Source organism: Trypanosoma brucei, chromosome 6, assembly GCF_000210295.1.
Source record: "Trypanosoma brucei gambiense DAL972 chromosome 6, complete sequence".
NCBI classification, from domain to species: Eukaryota; Euglenozoa; class Kinetoplastea; order Trypanosomatida; family Trypanosomatidae; genus Trypanosoma; species Trypanosoma brucei.
In genome coordinates this window covers 677,269-692,383 of record NC_026739.1, presented here as the reverse complement: position 1 = coordinate 692,383, position 15,115 = coordinate 677,269, and the positions used below count along the sequence as shown (strand labels likewise).

General features: G+C 44.4%; 6 protein-coding genes across 6 annotated transcripts; all 6 read right to left on the bottom strand.

Annotated features, from left to right (window-relative positions):
• Positions 1 to 470: 470 nt before the first annotated feature.
• On the bottom strand, positions 471 to 1,361 carry TbgDal_VI2910 (chaperone protein DNAj, putative; the record flags this gene model as incomplete). Its single annotated transcript, XM_011775796.1, has 1 exon — positions 471 to 1,361. One exon carries the CDS (start codon positions 1,359 to 1,361, stop codon positions 471 to 473), a length of 891 nt encoding a protein of 296 aa, XP_011774098.1.
• A 423-nt stretch (positions 1,362 to 1,784) lies between these two features.
• On the bottom strand, positions 1,785 to 3,101 carry TbgDal_VI2900 (protein kinase, putative; the record flags this gene model as incomplete). The annotated part of the gene is made up of 1 exon (XM_011775795.1): positions 1,785 to 3,101. The coding sequence occupies one exon, from the start codon at positions 3,099 to 3,101 to the stop codon at positions 1,785 to 1,787; it is 1,317 nt and encodes a 438-aa protein (XP_011774097.1).
• Positions 3,102 to 3,566: 465 nt separating this feature from the next.
• Positions 3,567 to 4,874, bottom strand: TbgDal_VI2890 (hypothetical protein, conserved; the record flags this gene model as incomplete). The annotated part of the gene is made up of 1 exon (XM_011775794.1): positions 3,567 to 4,874. The coding sequence occupies one exon, from the start codon at positions 4,872 to 4,874 to the stop codon at positions 3,567 to 3,569; it is 1,308 nt and encodes a 435-aa protein (XP_011774096.1).
• Positions 4,875 to 5,930: 1,056 nt separating this feature from the next.
• Positions 5,931 to 10,796, bottom strand: TbgDal_VI2880 (hypothetical protein, conserved; the record flags this gene model as incomplete). The annotated part of the gene is made up of 1 exon (XM_011775793.1): positions 5,931 to 10,796. The coding sequence occupies one exon, from the start codon at positions 10,794 to 10,796 to the stop codon at positions 5,931 to 5,933; it is 4,866 nt and encodes a 1,621-aa protein (XP_011774095.1).
• A 1,184-nt stretch (positions 10,797 to 11,980) lies between these two features.
• TbgDal_VI2870 (T. brucei spp.-specific protein) lies at positions 11,981 to 12,532 on the bottom strand (the record flags this gene model as incomplete). Its single annotated transcript, XM_011775792.1, has 1 exon — positions 11,981 to 12,532. The coding sequence occupies one exon, from the start codon at positions 12,530 to 12,532 to the stop codon at positions 11,981 to 11,983; it is 552 nt and encodes a 183-aa protein (XP_011774094.1).
• A 1,417-nt stretch (positions 12,533 to 13,949) lies between these two features.
• TbgDal_VI2860 (hypothetical protein, conserved) lies at positions 13,950 to 14,963 on the bottom strand (the record flags this gene model as incomplete). Its single annotated transcript, XM_011775791.1, has 1 exon — positions 13,950 to 14,963. One exon carries the CDS (start codon positions 14,961 to 14,963, stop codon positions 13,950 to 13,952), a length of 1,014 nt encoding a protein of 337 aa, XP_011774093.1.
• Between the last annotated feature and the right edge of the window lie 152 nt (positions 14,964 to 15,115).

Here is a 15,115-nt window from a genome sequence, read left to right as displayed (position 1 = left end):
GGGATAATATTCAATCCACGGACACTCACACATAATGTAACACAATAGTGGTCAACTGAAAAAAGAGTGAGAAAAAAAAATCCCCTTACACAAAAAGAAACACACATTTCAACTTTAATGCGTTACGGAGATGCGCAACACAATAACACACGATGTGGAGGTTCCCTCCGGAGGGAAGTATGCTCCTCCCAACGGAATGAAGCAACGTACGTTTGTTCTTTTTGTTTTTGGGGATTTTTGTTGTTTCCTCTAATTGTTATGTCGCAACCACCAACTGTTTCAACTTCTTCAAGACGAAGGATATATATATTTTTCAGAAAACACTCAGTTACAAGCATGTCAATTTGTTTTGCGTTATTTTTATTCCTATAAATTGCATTCACGCGACACTCACAATACAGAAACCTTCTCGTTTTATCCCTGTTTCCGCAATCATTATAGAAAGGGAGAAGTATATCACATCTTCACGGTTATGATCTTCTTGTTTTTGCGGTCACAATTTTTTGTTTTAATGCTTCTTCAAACTCCACGCGGCAATCCTCCATGGTCGCTTTACAAACTTCGTCAATGCATTCACGTGCTTCGCGCTCCTTCTTTAACAAGGCACGAACATTTTTTTCAAAACGGCGTTGCTCAACTTGTCGCGTGATAGCGAGCCGCGCCAGTTCACATTCCGATCTCAAGTCCCCTTTCCGTGGTGTCGTGGTTGCCCATTTGTTCGTCCTAGTGGTGGAACAATCCGCAGCCTTCGGAGTGGCGGCTTTAGTGGTAGGACCGGGGGAAGTTGGGCGATATCTCCCTAGAGGTGCATCAGCAAGTGTGCGTAGTTGTGAGATGTTATAGTTTTGTAAATTCGCGCGCATAACCAAATTGACGGAACCCACACCAAAACTCCCTCTCTGACAAAGTTTGGTTGCGTGATTGCTGCCCTCTCGGCGCCAATAATAAAAGTCATCCCCTGCGAGCCCCACGAAGCAGCCCATTTTCTCGCCAAATGAAATAATATCGCCATGCCTGAATGTACAGCCCATTTGACTTACTGCCGTCTCAAATGTGTACAAGTCGCCATTAGCAAGTTTGTAGTACACCGGCATGAGCACACCATCCAAATCCGGAGGGCGCTTAAAGCCAATCCTTTTACTTTTTCGTCTTTGGAGCTCCGCATCGTAGTTGGATCGAGAGAATTCGTTACCCAGCACCTCGTATGCTCTTTGAAGCAGCTGAAACTTTTCCATGCTTCCGCCTGGTCTGTCAGGGTGTAATTTCATAGCAAGCGTTCGATATGCTTTACTTATTTCTTCTTGAGTAGCCTCCCGGTTGACACCGAGTGTACGATAATATGCAGTCTGATTTTTTTGCATTGAAATTACTGAAAACAAAAATGTTCGTCAACTTTGAAAGAATGGAAAAGGTATAGCAAACAAGTGAAGCGAGGTGAAGGAATTAGACAAGCACAACGACAATATCTAAGAAAAAGAGGCTACTTTTTTTTTTCATCTGTAAAATGGGAGCTATCATGAGACTATATGAAGTTAAATGGGGTTAACAAAGCACACAGTGGTAAAAAAAAACGAGATAAAGTGGGCTCAGAATCACCTTATCGATGCACGGTATTCCTTCTTTTCCACGTAGCACTTCTCACATTATTTACTATTCGTCCACCTCAACTTCATTACCGCCTCATTGTTTCAAACAGCTTTTTTTTAAAAAAAAAAAACTGTAAACATATCATGGCCGGAGGTGGTGAGAAGGAAAATCGGGCAGGGGAAAACCAACACCATCGCTCAAAGTGTGGCCATGTTCATGTCAACGTCTTCCTCTTCTTCTTCTTCCTCATCGTCATCTAAAGCAAGGAATGGAGCCCCCATGGGGACTGCCTGTGTTCCCCCTTCCAAACATTCTTTTACTTTTTCTCTCCACAGCGCAGGGGCCTCCTTTAGACTCAGTTGTGCATCTACGCTGGTCAGAAACGGATGACGCAATGCATCCGCTGCCGTGACACGCTTCTTGGGATCCACTTCAAGCATTTTTTTCAGCAAATCACGTCCCTCCGGACTAACAATATCATCATTAAACTTTACGTCGACAGTGGGTTCAGTGGGTGCCGCAAATGTCACGCCATTGGTGCCCTGAATGTTGGGATCTTCGCCTTTAGTTGAAGGTGTTCCTAGAAGCCTCCAAATGTCTGATATCAACGTTAATTCATTGACAGAACGGAAGAGGTGACGTTGAAGCAATATTTCGGCAAAAACAATACCAACAGCCCATACGTCCACAGCAGTTGTGTACGTGCGTTCCCCAAGTAGACATTCAGGTGCTTGATATATCAAAGTTGTCCGCTGAGCAGCGGGAGTGTAACCTTCGCAGCTGTGAGAAAACGGATCGCTACAGTCAACCTCGTCTTCATCCTGCGGATCGCTAGTAACGCACTCAGCTGCTTCCTTTTCCTCTACAGTCTCATGCAGCAAACGGGCACTTCCAAAATCACTCAACCTAACGCTGCCGTCCCCTCTAACGAGAAAGTTGCTCAGTTTCACATCACGATGGATAATACGGCAATTAACATGGAGATTGTTGAGTATTTGGAGAATTCCGCGCAATAGATACCGAACAACACCCATATTCGAAAGCACGGGGCACCGCACCTGAGGTCCCTCGGCAACTAAAGGAAAACTTCGCGTGTGACGCTTAGACTTGACGACCACCTGTGAGAGGTCGAGAGAACAATACTCCAAAATAAGACATAGTTCTTTGTATGGTGCTTCAACCACTCCCTGCAGACGGACAACATCAAAAGCGGTGTCATGTACCAGTTTTTCCATTTCCTGTCTAACAAGTGTCAGTAATGTCGCTTCCCGCAATGCGCCTTCAGAAACGCCACGAATCCCAAAATCGCTGCGCTGCGTGAAAAGTCTCTTGACCGCAAAGCGATTACCATTCTCGTCGTGTGCCGAATAAACAGCTCCTTGAGCACCACGCACTATCAAAGACAAGTTCCGAAGGCCGCAACCGTGCAGTGTAAGTTCTGGAAGTAGTGGTTCCTCCCCTCGTCTATCATCATCCCATTGTGTACCACAAGAAAACTCAGTTGGTGAATCCATGACTATTAAACGATAAAATCACACGGCGCCAAATTGTACTGTAATTTTTTTTCTTGAAATTATTTCTTGTGTACTCAACTACGCATACTAAATGTAAAAAAAAAAAATCACTGTCATAGAAAGTGCATGAAGAGTAAAAGAGGGTAGAACCCACACATAATTCACAATAGATGTAGTTACAACAGCAGTGGGGTCCCCACAACTGTATGGAATTATTGTCCCCAGCAACCAAGGAAGATGTTGGTTTGTCGTTTAGTAACCAACGACATCCAATTTTCACCCTCATATTGTCTTTATTGTCTCCTCTCTCCTCGGTTTCCCTCTCCACTTTGTTTTTGATTGTTTTTTGTCTGTTGTATCCTATTCCGCAATCATTCCCCAATTTCCGTCCTTTCTCCTCCTCCTCCTCCTCCACACTCCACCCCTTGACTTCCTCAATTGAACTGAAGCAAACTTGTAGAAATTCTATTCGTGTTGAAAGTGTTGATTCGCCCTAAACTCCTGATAGAGCGTGAACATCACGTGCAAGGAGTCAATAAGTGAGGTATAAGTGGGAATATCGAGAATACAACACAAGGCCCTCACATACTGATCCAAATCAAGATCGATTTGAGGGGGTGGGAACTGCACATCCGAATTGAGGAATTCTTCGAATTCCTGTGGCCACACCTGCAAAAGCAAATCTATCTCAGGCATAGGTTTTTGGTAGTTAATGGTGGGTAAAGGCTTTTTATAGTGTACCTTCTTCACATCATTTATCCAGCGATCAATCACCTCCGGTCTATTTGCTGCATCCTCAAAAGAATCCACAGCTTCCGCTAAGCCACCAACGGAATGAATATTTGTTGCACGAAGTTCTAGTAGGACTACGGCAGGATTAGATTGTGCCACAGAAGGTTCATCCAACACATATATACCCAGACCGTCGGGCTTGCCATCAGGTCGTGGAATCTTACAGAATGGATCGAGGTCGCCAATGGAAGGAACGTAGTCGGGAATAAATGGACGTAGCTTGGCGGGAAGTTCTGGCGTCTGAGGTTGATAATCAAGAATGCGTTTAAAAAGTTCCTGCACTTCGCGACTAGCGTTGGCGTTCACCATAGCGTACTCCTGTGGTTTGTACCCAAGATTTGGAGCTGTTGTCTCTGGTACTTCCGCCTCCAGGTTAATGGCCTCCGGTCTGGGGTTGCAATACCCGCGTGTACGGCCGATTGGAACACTCTCCTCCTCCTCTGTGCTTTTGGGGTCATCATCGTCGTCTGTGTTAGTAATGGTCCCCGGATGGACGTCAATCGTCCTCTTTGGTGTGTCCATTGTTATAGCATGTCCAGATACGGGAATCGCTTCGTCGTGGGGGGCGTTTCGTAGCATTGTGCCTTTTGCACCATCACTCTCAGTTGTGATGAGACCAGAGCGGGGTGTTGCGACGTTATGCATGCCTTCCACCGGAACCACTTCATCATTGGGGTTATTCTTCAGCAATCTCCCACCTCCATGAGCAGGTTCGCTTTTCTTTTCATCTTTTACGTCCTTTGGGGGTGGTTTTTTTCTAGCCGCGCTTGTCTCGTGATCAGATGGTGTTTGCACGGTTCGTGCATCCTCCACAGTGTGTTTTTCATCATTCGGCTCGTTGACAAGGATTTTATCTCCACCCTTTCCCTTCTTTGCTTTTGGGGTGGGAGGACTTGTTTCTGTAGCGTCACCACCGCTCCCGCCTGTAGTTTTGGGCTCCTCAGATACCTCCTTCTTGGATTTGCTTGATCCTCGGGGCATTATCGCAGGTGCTGGCTTAAGGAGTCAAAGATGTGGCTTCTGGTTATCCTTTTCTACAGCTTTTCCGCACAAGTTGGGTAACTGCTTAAAGGGAAAGGAAAAAAAATAAATAAACCATACCAGAGAAAACGACAAAGAAGCGCAGTTATGAAGCAAACCACAACATAAGATAAAAACAACAACGAAAGTAAAAATGAGGGGAAAGAAGGGTACCGCGTCGCGAGGAAAAAAGAGACTCAAAACATAACAAACTCAGTAATGGCAAAGATGGGAAAATCAGTAGTAGTAATAATAGTAATAGTAGAAGGAAGATTAGGAAACACGTGACACGAATAAGAGGCACACTAAGGATCAGTAGCATTGTAAGAGAGGGAAGATCAGAAACATTAATACCGCAGAAAAGGAGGGGAAGAGCACACAAAATTAAAGAACACGAATAAATGAACAAGCACCCTGATGACAACGGTAAAGAAAAAAAACGGCAAGAAAAATTGTGGAACGCTCGTACCGTCCTTCGAGTCTGAATACCTCGCATTTTCCGAAAAAAAAAATATGTACGTATATGTGTACCCTATTAATCTCCTCTTCTTTCTTCTCTGATACACTCCCCTACTTCCGTTTGCATTCTTCCTTTGACACTGACACGGTCCACCTCTAACCGCCCCCACGTTCGCTTCCTCCAACCCTATTCTGTCAGTTTCCTTTTTCCTCCTTTGGTGATGTGCTTGCAACAAAGAGGCCATGATTTCCCCCTTATGTTTGTCTTTTCCTTAGGAATCTTATACCGCTAACAATAGTGTAAGCGCTTCTATTTTGTACAACAAATGAGTTGTTTCTTTTCTCAACTGGGATACACCTCTCTATTTTTCTTCCTTTCATCTTCGTTTAAATGATGAATGACAGTTTACTCACGCACGCGCCGTTAGATATAAAAAGAAACATTACGACACATAATATATAAATAAACAAATATAAATGAATACAAGTATGTACGTATATATATTTATCTATACACACATGCTTGTATATGTTTTGAAGGAAATAACGGAGAGGAATTTAAGCGGTGAGTCGTAGAATCTCAGGAAGTGCGAACCCCGGCGGCTTGTCATCATCCTTCATCATCTGAGACTCCATTTTTCTTTTGATGTAGGAACGGAACGCCTCCGAGCACCGCCGAAATTGCTTCTCAAAGGTTGGATTGCGTGGATGGCACTTAATGAACTGATACAGCTCCTCAATTCCACTATTGGTTGTTTCGTGGTTACGAATCCGGCTGAATATTCCAACAACAGACGCATCATCCGGTGCAGCACTTTCAGATAAGCTGCCACGTGAAGTGCAATACGTTTGCGGGTCAACGTGCTGTGCACCTTTTTTTTGGTTGTTAACCTGCTCATTCTGAGTGGCAGCCGCACCCTTTTCCGTCACTTTTCGACTCTGCTGCAGGTATTCCACCTTGCGGTTGGGATCTTTGACGTTATCTCTCTGTGCAATCTGTTCTTCCACATCCAAACATGATCGGATGAAATGTGAAACAAGGTTCTGTGATCCAACGAGCTTATTAGTCATCTCAAGGAGTGACAACCCATACCGTCGGCAGAAATCTTGCAAAATTGTCTTCACTGTTCGTATGGAAATGTCGTCCAAGTTACGAAAGGCAGTTGGCGGGTGCTGTAGCAAATATTCGTGACAACAGACGATGACATTCTCCGGTGAGATGGAAGTAAAACCGAGTCTCATCAAACACTTAACGGTTACTTGAACGTACTTTAGGCTCGGTTTTGTCCCATTTTCGATGTACGTTGAAGAGTACATCGTCATGCGAGACATTAATGCACTGAACACATCGTTAGGAGGGCACCGCTCTAGAAGTGTCAGTGTTGTATTATTCAGAGCTTTGATGACGTTAGAGTGAAGTGAGAAAGATTCCGACAGCAGACATTCGAAAATCATACCTAACATACGAAACAGGAGACTGGTGTGGCAGCGTTGCGCACAGCGCTCTGTCTCAAATGTCGCTTTCAAACACCGAATAATGTCGAGTGCGAGCTCAACGTTTAGTTGCTTGATATTGTCGTGTAGTCGCTCTACCATAACGTGAATCATTTCGGGTGTTCCACAATCTTCGCCGTTTGGAAGACGTTGCAGAAATTCACTGCATGCTGCCATGGCTGCTGTGGCAGAAGCAGACCGCAAACCTACCATCATCTCTTGGATCGAAAGAAGCTCCTCGTTACGAGAAAATCCTTGTGCATTACGTGCGCTAGCAGCAGTGACGCTAGTTAGAGATGCCTCAGAAGCCGATTGCGCTTGAATAATTGGAAGGTTCATGTGTGGAATTTTTCCAGGAGGAACGACACCGGATACTTCAAGGCTTCGAAGATTCGCACAACTCTCCCTTGCTCCAGCTCTTGATGAGCACTGTGATCGTGGCGAAGAGTTGGAGCAGCGAGGACTCGTTGAGTTATTCAAGCAAACAGAGGGCGCGCGCGTCCCTTCGTCATTACCGTTCCGTAACGCATGCTGCAGTTGACGACCTAGAAGAGCCATCACACTTTGTTGCTCAGCGGGTCGAAGGTTCTTCACGGATCGCAGCACCGTTTCCTCACCCACAAAAGGGAGCACATGGCCAATGACACGCTCCGCTGCAGACCTCACTTCGAGGATACGACTCATGCATAACCGAACTATAGTGGGTACTAGAGAATTCACTGCGCGCCGGGAGACATTCCCTTCTGTATTCTGCTCCAAACCCTTTTCAATAAGGCCTAACGCCACTAAGTTCGAAGTGTGAGACTCCGCCATCAGCGGCTTTTGAATGTGTTGAAGAATTGGTTCTAATCCTAAGCAGTCCAGCGCAATTCCCGCCAAGCGTGCGGCTTCCTCGCGCAAATTGACCTTTTGGTCCCCGAGCATCCCTAATAGTCTCTGGACGAGCCCCTTGACACCTGTCCGCGAAGCTGAAAACCCCGCTGCCTCAACTACCAATGATATGATGCGCAGTGCATCAACTACAATGTTTTTGTTCGTCTCATCAAATCGACTACGAAGTGCACCAATAATCTCCGTCACACCATTTGGGCATATGCGTTTGTTGCTCGCGAAAACAAGTTCCTCAACTTTTTTCACCCCTTCCAAGCGGGTTCTCCAGTCGGGGGCACCCGTGATTTGCTTTGCGAGCAGAGTAAGCTGCGGCCCGATGTCAACTGCTTCATGGTTCTCTTCGTCATCAACGGCTGCGGACATTTTTTTGTGCTTGTCCCACGAGTTCAACCGACTTGCCTCTACATGAGCATGCCTCGGGTGTGAAGTCGGTTTCACTTCTGTTGCATTAGTGGTCACGGAATTCGTTCTCAACCTCTCATTCTCGTCACGTTCCCGCACAGGCTGGTATGATGTCACCGTAGACGCTTGTGAGGCCTCGCGGCGTGGGCCAGTACGAGAAGCGTTGGCTACTGTACCATTAAGAGAAGTGTTTTCGCTTTGCCCCAATGTATTCGCTGATTGTTCCAGAGTATCTTCGTTTGAAGCTACTGAACCGGCAGTGATAATCGCCAACAGTGTTGCACCGGTCGTTCTGACGGTAGGAAACAAATGTTCAGCGCAGTGATTATTAACGTAATCAACAACGCATTTCGCGTCTGAAGGACTCACCGTTGTGGAACGCAACAACTGTGTCATAAACACATTGGACTCGTGCAATAACTTTGGCGTTTTTATCTGCACGAGCGTCCCAACCACGTGCCGCAAAACAAATGCCGCGCCTAAACTTTTTGTGAGGGATGTAATTAGATCGCATACAACTGACTTGCTCTTTTGATCTGTTAGTCTACCTAAGCACCCTGATATTATGGCATGACCAGCTCCAGGGCTTACCTTCGACGCCTTGTTAACGACTTCCTGCAATACACTAGCCATGGCATTAAATACCTGGAATATGGATTCCCTCCACCCAGGGTCTACACGAAGATAGACAACTACATGGTCGAGATAATCTGTGGATTCCTTTTCCGACCAGCCAACTACCATATTTTTCACCTTTAGAACACCACAGTGCCGACTCGACCACTCCTTGGCTGTAAGAAGCACCGAAACTGTCATATCACCGCCCAATAGACCTAAAATGAGATTAAATGCCTCATCCTTTGAAGGAAGCATCGACTCTAACGTTACCGCGTCCTCCATACCGGAGACACGAGGCTGTTCGGGAAGGGACTTGTTGTGACTAAGCGCTCGACCCAAACGCCCACCGCGCGCGCCACACACCGATGACCTCGAGCAAGAGGATGCCACAGAGGAACTTTGAGGTCTTTGGCCGATGGATTCGCACCGCTGCTCCAGCCGTGGCGCCTTTCTCGCAGGCGAACTAGAGGGGGTACATTGCATATTCGCTGCACTGTTAATAATTGCCACAAGTTTTGCCCGTTGCTTTTCGTCTAGTGAAACGAGTAGCGCCTGGAAGTGCTCCTCACCATTGAGAGCCATTAACTTTGCCACAAAAATGTAGGCCGCCTCCCGATTCTCAATCTTTTCATCGTTCAGAACACGGCTTAACATGGGTTGCGCGCGACAGATTCGATTGAAGCAAGTGGGTTCTAGTTTGTCGGTCAAGCGAGAGAGCCACTGAATTAAGGCTAGCCGCTGGTTAGGTACACGACTCTGTAGAGTGACGTCAATTTCATCATGGCATTGATCTAATGTAATACAATGGTATCGAATGAGCGATTCAAGTGTTGTCGTAACGTGCTCAACGACACTAGTTTTTTTGTCTTTCATTTTCTCAAAAAGAGGATTCAGATACGTACGCGCATACGGCGCAAAGGCATTCCTAAGGGATCGAGCCATTTCCTGAATGCATTTGAAACCTACCAACATCAGCGGTGCCTGCGGGTCTACTAAATATTCTCGTATCATTGTACACAATTCGTGGTAGTCGTCTTTTTGTCGTATTTTTGGAACACTAATCAGTGGAAGGACTGTTTCTTGCACAGCAGCTACACGATCTTGCCACCTCGCCGATCTATCTAATGCGGTAAGGTAGAAGGTGCGAGGTATTTTCGAAACCACCGGTTCCTCACTGCATGCTGCATATGCATCATCATCCAAATTATTAGACCGATCGGTACGACTAGCGATACCCACTATGGGGGCAACAGATTTTATTGGTGTGGATGTCTCAATACCTTTAATGTTCCTTCGTGGGACTCTTCCCAGCACTATATTCTCAAACTGTTTCTCTAGTTCCTGTAGTTGAACCTCGCGAAGGTCAGTAAGACAGCTCTTAACGCCTGCGCCGATGTAGCTGTAGCAGTGGCAGCACAAGTTGGCGGCTTCTTTACGGACTTGAGGGTTAGGGTCGTTGAAGAGGGGCTGCATTGCTTTCAACAAAGCTTTTGCGGGGAGCCCGTGAACTCCGAACAAATCAACAATATGTCCGCAGAGCTGAGTCGCGGCAATACGATTCTTCGGTGTTTTGTGAGCTACCGCCGGGAGAAGAACGTTAAACACATGAGTCTGCTTACCAGCACCGACAAGATCAAGAGCAAAAGCGAAACTAGCCTGGGCCGCCTTACTACGGCCCGTCAAACCCTTCTCCACTACGACACGGAGTGGCTCACCAGCAAGAACATCCAATTCATCATTGTCACAGAATGGGACAAGAGCCGCTAACGCCTCGAACAAAGCCTCTTGAGCTGCGATATTTTGTTCCGCATATATTTTCTTGGGTTTATTTAATAAGTGTATCCTCAACTCTTTAGGTTGGTCCCGAACTTGTTCGAATCCCGCCTTACGACCCTTCCAGTTCTTATGCAGGAGCAGCGAATCGAGTGGAAGATTTGTGAAATCCTCTTCCACAGCATCCAACATTAGAAAGTTGGGTAATGAATGACTCGGCGAGATTGAGCCTTCATTATTTGTCATGGTCGGGACTTTTCCCACTGTAATTAGGTACTGAACTTCCACACACCTTCCGTTCCCCACCTACCCTTGTCTTTGTCCTCGTCTCGCCTTCAATTTCCACCTTCCTTTTGCTTTCTGTACCTCGCAAGCTTTCTTGTTCCTATTTCGTTCAGAACGCAAATTACCCTTCTTGTTTTTTTAAATTGCTTTAACCACCCTTTGTAGGAGAGAAGAAGATACTTTTGTTCGGCTTTTACTTCTCCCTTGTATGTCGTTGCGCTATTTTGGCCTCTTTCTTTTTTTAATTTGTCTCTCCTTACTTTTGTTTCTTCGCTTCGATCCCTTTTTTTTTCTTTTCTGCGTTACCTCTTATGTTCCTCAAGTTCTTCAATAACTTCACCACTCTACTTCTGTTTAAATAATCTTTCTTTTCTTCCCTCCTTTCTGTTAATACCTTCCCTCCCTGACGCCCACCTGAAAAGTGGTGTAGAAGTTAATAAACGTACGCCTTGGTAGAGAGCAAGAGGAAATTAGCTGAATGCGGATAATTGTACGTTTGGACCTGCCTGTGTGTTCGTGAATACAGATGGAAGTAACAAATATTTTCCCCTATAAATATTTACACAGCTGTAAGCAACACTATTCACACCACCTAAAACTCGTTAATGTTTAAGCGGCTTTAGACGCCTTTGTGAGTAATCACATGTGTAAAAAGCATGAAGAAGAGCAAGGTGAAGAGAAAAAAAAAATGAATAACTTACAAAACTCATATTAACGATCGATCCAGTACAATAAAGATACAGAAACTGCATAACGAAGTGTAAGGGATTTTTTTATTTTGTTATTTTTGTCTGAGAATTTTTTTTTAAATGCCGACTAAATCGTGGCGCTATTTTGCAGGCGTCAGGTTGGAATGATAAAAACAGGAGATATTCTTGACAAAAAAAGAGAATAACCAAGAACGTAATAAGAGGGCGACTTCAGCTGACTGGTGAAGACAATATCTTTTTGTTTTTGATTGCTTGTCCTTTCCTAGTGGCATCAATGGGCACAAAATCACACCCATAAACCAAGGCATTATATAAACACTCAAGTAATTGATTATCACCAGGTGATATGAAAACCACTTCTCCTTCATTATATACTCTGCACACGTTCATACATGTAAGTGTAATGCACTTGTATTCACACAAATAAAATTTCAGTCACTCTCCACTTTCCCTTTTAGAACCACATTCCTCAGTATCATCACCATCGCACCTTCCAGATTGAGAAGCCAAAAAATGGTTAAACGTCGCGTCAAATTGATCTGTCGGGTCGAAGTCATCACCAAGGAGGGATTTAACTTTTTCATTTGGGATTGCCCCTTCAAATCTGGGCCATTCGCTACCGTAAAGCACGTCACTGAAACTATTTTCACCCACCTCAATGCATTGATTCTCGCAAACGCTACAACTACCCTCAGAGATGGTGCCCTCCTCGGGAAAATCCTTTTCTTCATCCGTCTGATCTGTAGAAAAGAGCAACAAACGTTTCAAGCGGCTACGCAAACCGTAACAACATCCCATGAAAGCGATCCATGCAACTAAAAATAACATGCAGCGTCGTGTCCTCCAATGTTTCATCAATATTGCACAAAGTTTGGCAATAAAAGACTGTTCCCCCCACATGCGCTTTACTTCAGTTGCGCAAAGCATGAAAGCAGCAGTGGCTTCATCAACTATAGAATGACGGTTATTGAAAGAAGTAACGGGCATATTACATGCAAGTAAAAAAAAAAGGACTAAAGCGATGCTGTGTTTATTTTCCACCACTTTTTCATACTCTTTCTGAATATTTAAGCGGCTTTGCCTTTAAAATAACAACAAAAACAAAGGTGAATCATAAAGTATAAACAGAAAAGGAAAAAGTTATGGGATATCACGGTAACGGAAAGTATTCAGGAGCAAAATCAAAGAAGGAGTGAACGTTTTTTTTTTTGCTGAGCACGGTCACAAAAAAAAAAAGAAAGAGGAAAGAGAGAAAGGGGCTAATTGAAGAATGTTTAAAGTCAGAGCGACTTCAAATATGAAGTACCAAACAAAAACAAATCAGAACCGGGGGAGAGTAAAACAAATAATAGGTGGAAAGTTAGAACTCACCTTTCTCATACTATTTAAGTGTGATATTCGAGTAATGTAATTGAACACTTCAAAACAAATGCTGCAAAAACTCTTTACTACTTTCCCCCTTTTCTCTGTCCCTTCTCCCCCTCTTTTTGCTCGCGTCCGTATGAACGAACTTGCAGCAGTGAACCGGAAAATCGTATAAAATGTGCCGAAAAGGAAGAAACAAAATAAACTAAAGAAAAAAGAAAACACATTAGGGAAATATTACATATGAACAGTTCACACAACGTCATCTCACACACACAAAAAAAAAATCAGTCGATTGAAAGAAAAAAAAAGAAGGAAAATAAATGAGAAGGAAGGAGAGTCGCGGCACCACCAGATGTACATTCAAACGGACTTGTTGAAAGAAAATGGTGGCTGTAATCATCTCATAAACGCACAATAGTGACATACCAAGAATAACAACAAGAAAGTTACTCTATTACAGGTTGATCCAAAAAAAAAAAGAGAGAGAGAGAAGTGCCGTTTGTTTTACTTACACGAAAGTCATATATATATATATATATATATATATATATATATAATTTGTTCTTTCTATTCATCCTCCTTGTTTTGGTTTATGTTCGATTCGGTCACACCACTTCGAAAACGCAAGTAACATCATACACCTCGATAGAAAGTATATCAGGTGGAAAACGAAAAACAAAAGAAAAACAGCTGGAACAAACTCGCTCCTTTACTTCTTCAACAACAACACCTAAAAAATCCCTTAACAATTACGGACCCTTTGTTTTTGCGACGTCTATTTTTCTACAGACGCAATTGAGACACCGTCTCCATAAAACTTAGAGACCACATAACCACAAAAAAAGATTTGAAAGGGAGGAAAAGGAAAATTAAAAGCACATAGAGGGAGCTTTAGGTATTGTACCGTGTCATATAACGGTACATTCCAACCCCAAATCCAAAACTATAAGCGGTGAGGAACACAACACATACAATACTCTTTTTTTTCCAGCCCTTTACCCCTCTATTATAAGTGGGACAGTTTATGTGATTGAGGTTAACGCTCAAGTGCTGACAAGGAGCGCAGTTTCATTCGGATATCACTCACTTGCTTCTGCACATCCGCAAGTTCCCTCTCCAACGCAATTTTCTTTGCCCTTTCAGCTCCTGAGCGGATGCGTGTTGTCTCCACTCGTCTCAAATGATTTTCCAACTCATCCTTTCGCTGGCAAGCGCGCTGCAGGTTGCTCTCTAAATCTTTAACAGCAATCACCAGTTGTTCGTTTTTCCGCTGCCCGGGGTAAGCGCCAATGCCACCCCTCACATCCTCAACAACACCTCGAGAAGATGGACTTAAAGACGGCGGCTGACGCGGTTGACTCGGTGGCCTTTGTGTCTGCATACGCGGTGTTTCCTGATGATGGCTTGAATGCAATTGCTGTTGCTGCAGTTGCTGTTGTGTGTGCTGTTGTTTATTTGGTTGGTGCTCATGAGGTGGTGCGTTTTGGTAAGGTGACACGTCATATGTTGATTGTGGCACACCTCTGCTATATGTTGCTGCCAGTTGACGGGCGCGCTCTTCCATGGAGCTCAACTCCCTCTTCAGTGATGTGATTTTAGCCTCTAATGCCGCGTTCTTCTCCACTTCCCGCTTGTACGCCATGGCAGCACAGTCTTTTTCGAGACCAATGGCACGCATTTGTGATTCGAGCCATGCCACCTTCATTTGCAGTTCATTATTCTCCTCATCCAACCGGTCAATCTCCTGCCGCTGTGTTTCAATGTGGTTCGTGTACATATCACACGCGGCCGTGCTTGCACGCATGGTTTCATTTAGTTTATGCTGAAGCCTCTGCGTGGAGGTTTGGCTGTAACTCTCAGTTTCTGAGGCTTCTTGACACGAGGGCGCCCTTGCTTGTGCGTCAGCGCAAGGTGTTGTCACACATGTCTGCACCGGCGTCGGTTCAGTAATGGACTCCGACATTTGTGAGAAGAAAGGGGCAAAGCAAATGTCGTCAACCTCACTGTTATTCTTGAAGGGGTTGTTATAAAATTCCTCCATGGAGTCCATGACAATGAACAAAAGAAACCGACACGGGGACAAATTATACTACAAGTTTGTACTAAAAAAAACCTAAATAACAAAATTATGCAAATATACCGACGCACATGCAGAAATATAAGTGAACATGGAAGAAAAAAAAGAAAAATGAACTCTGTAAC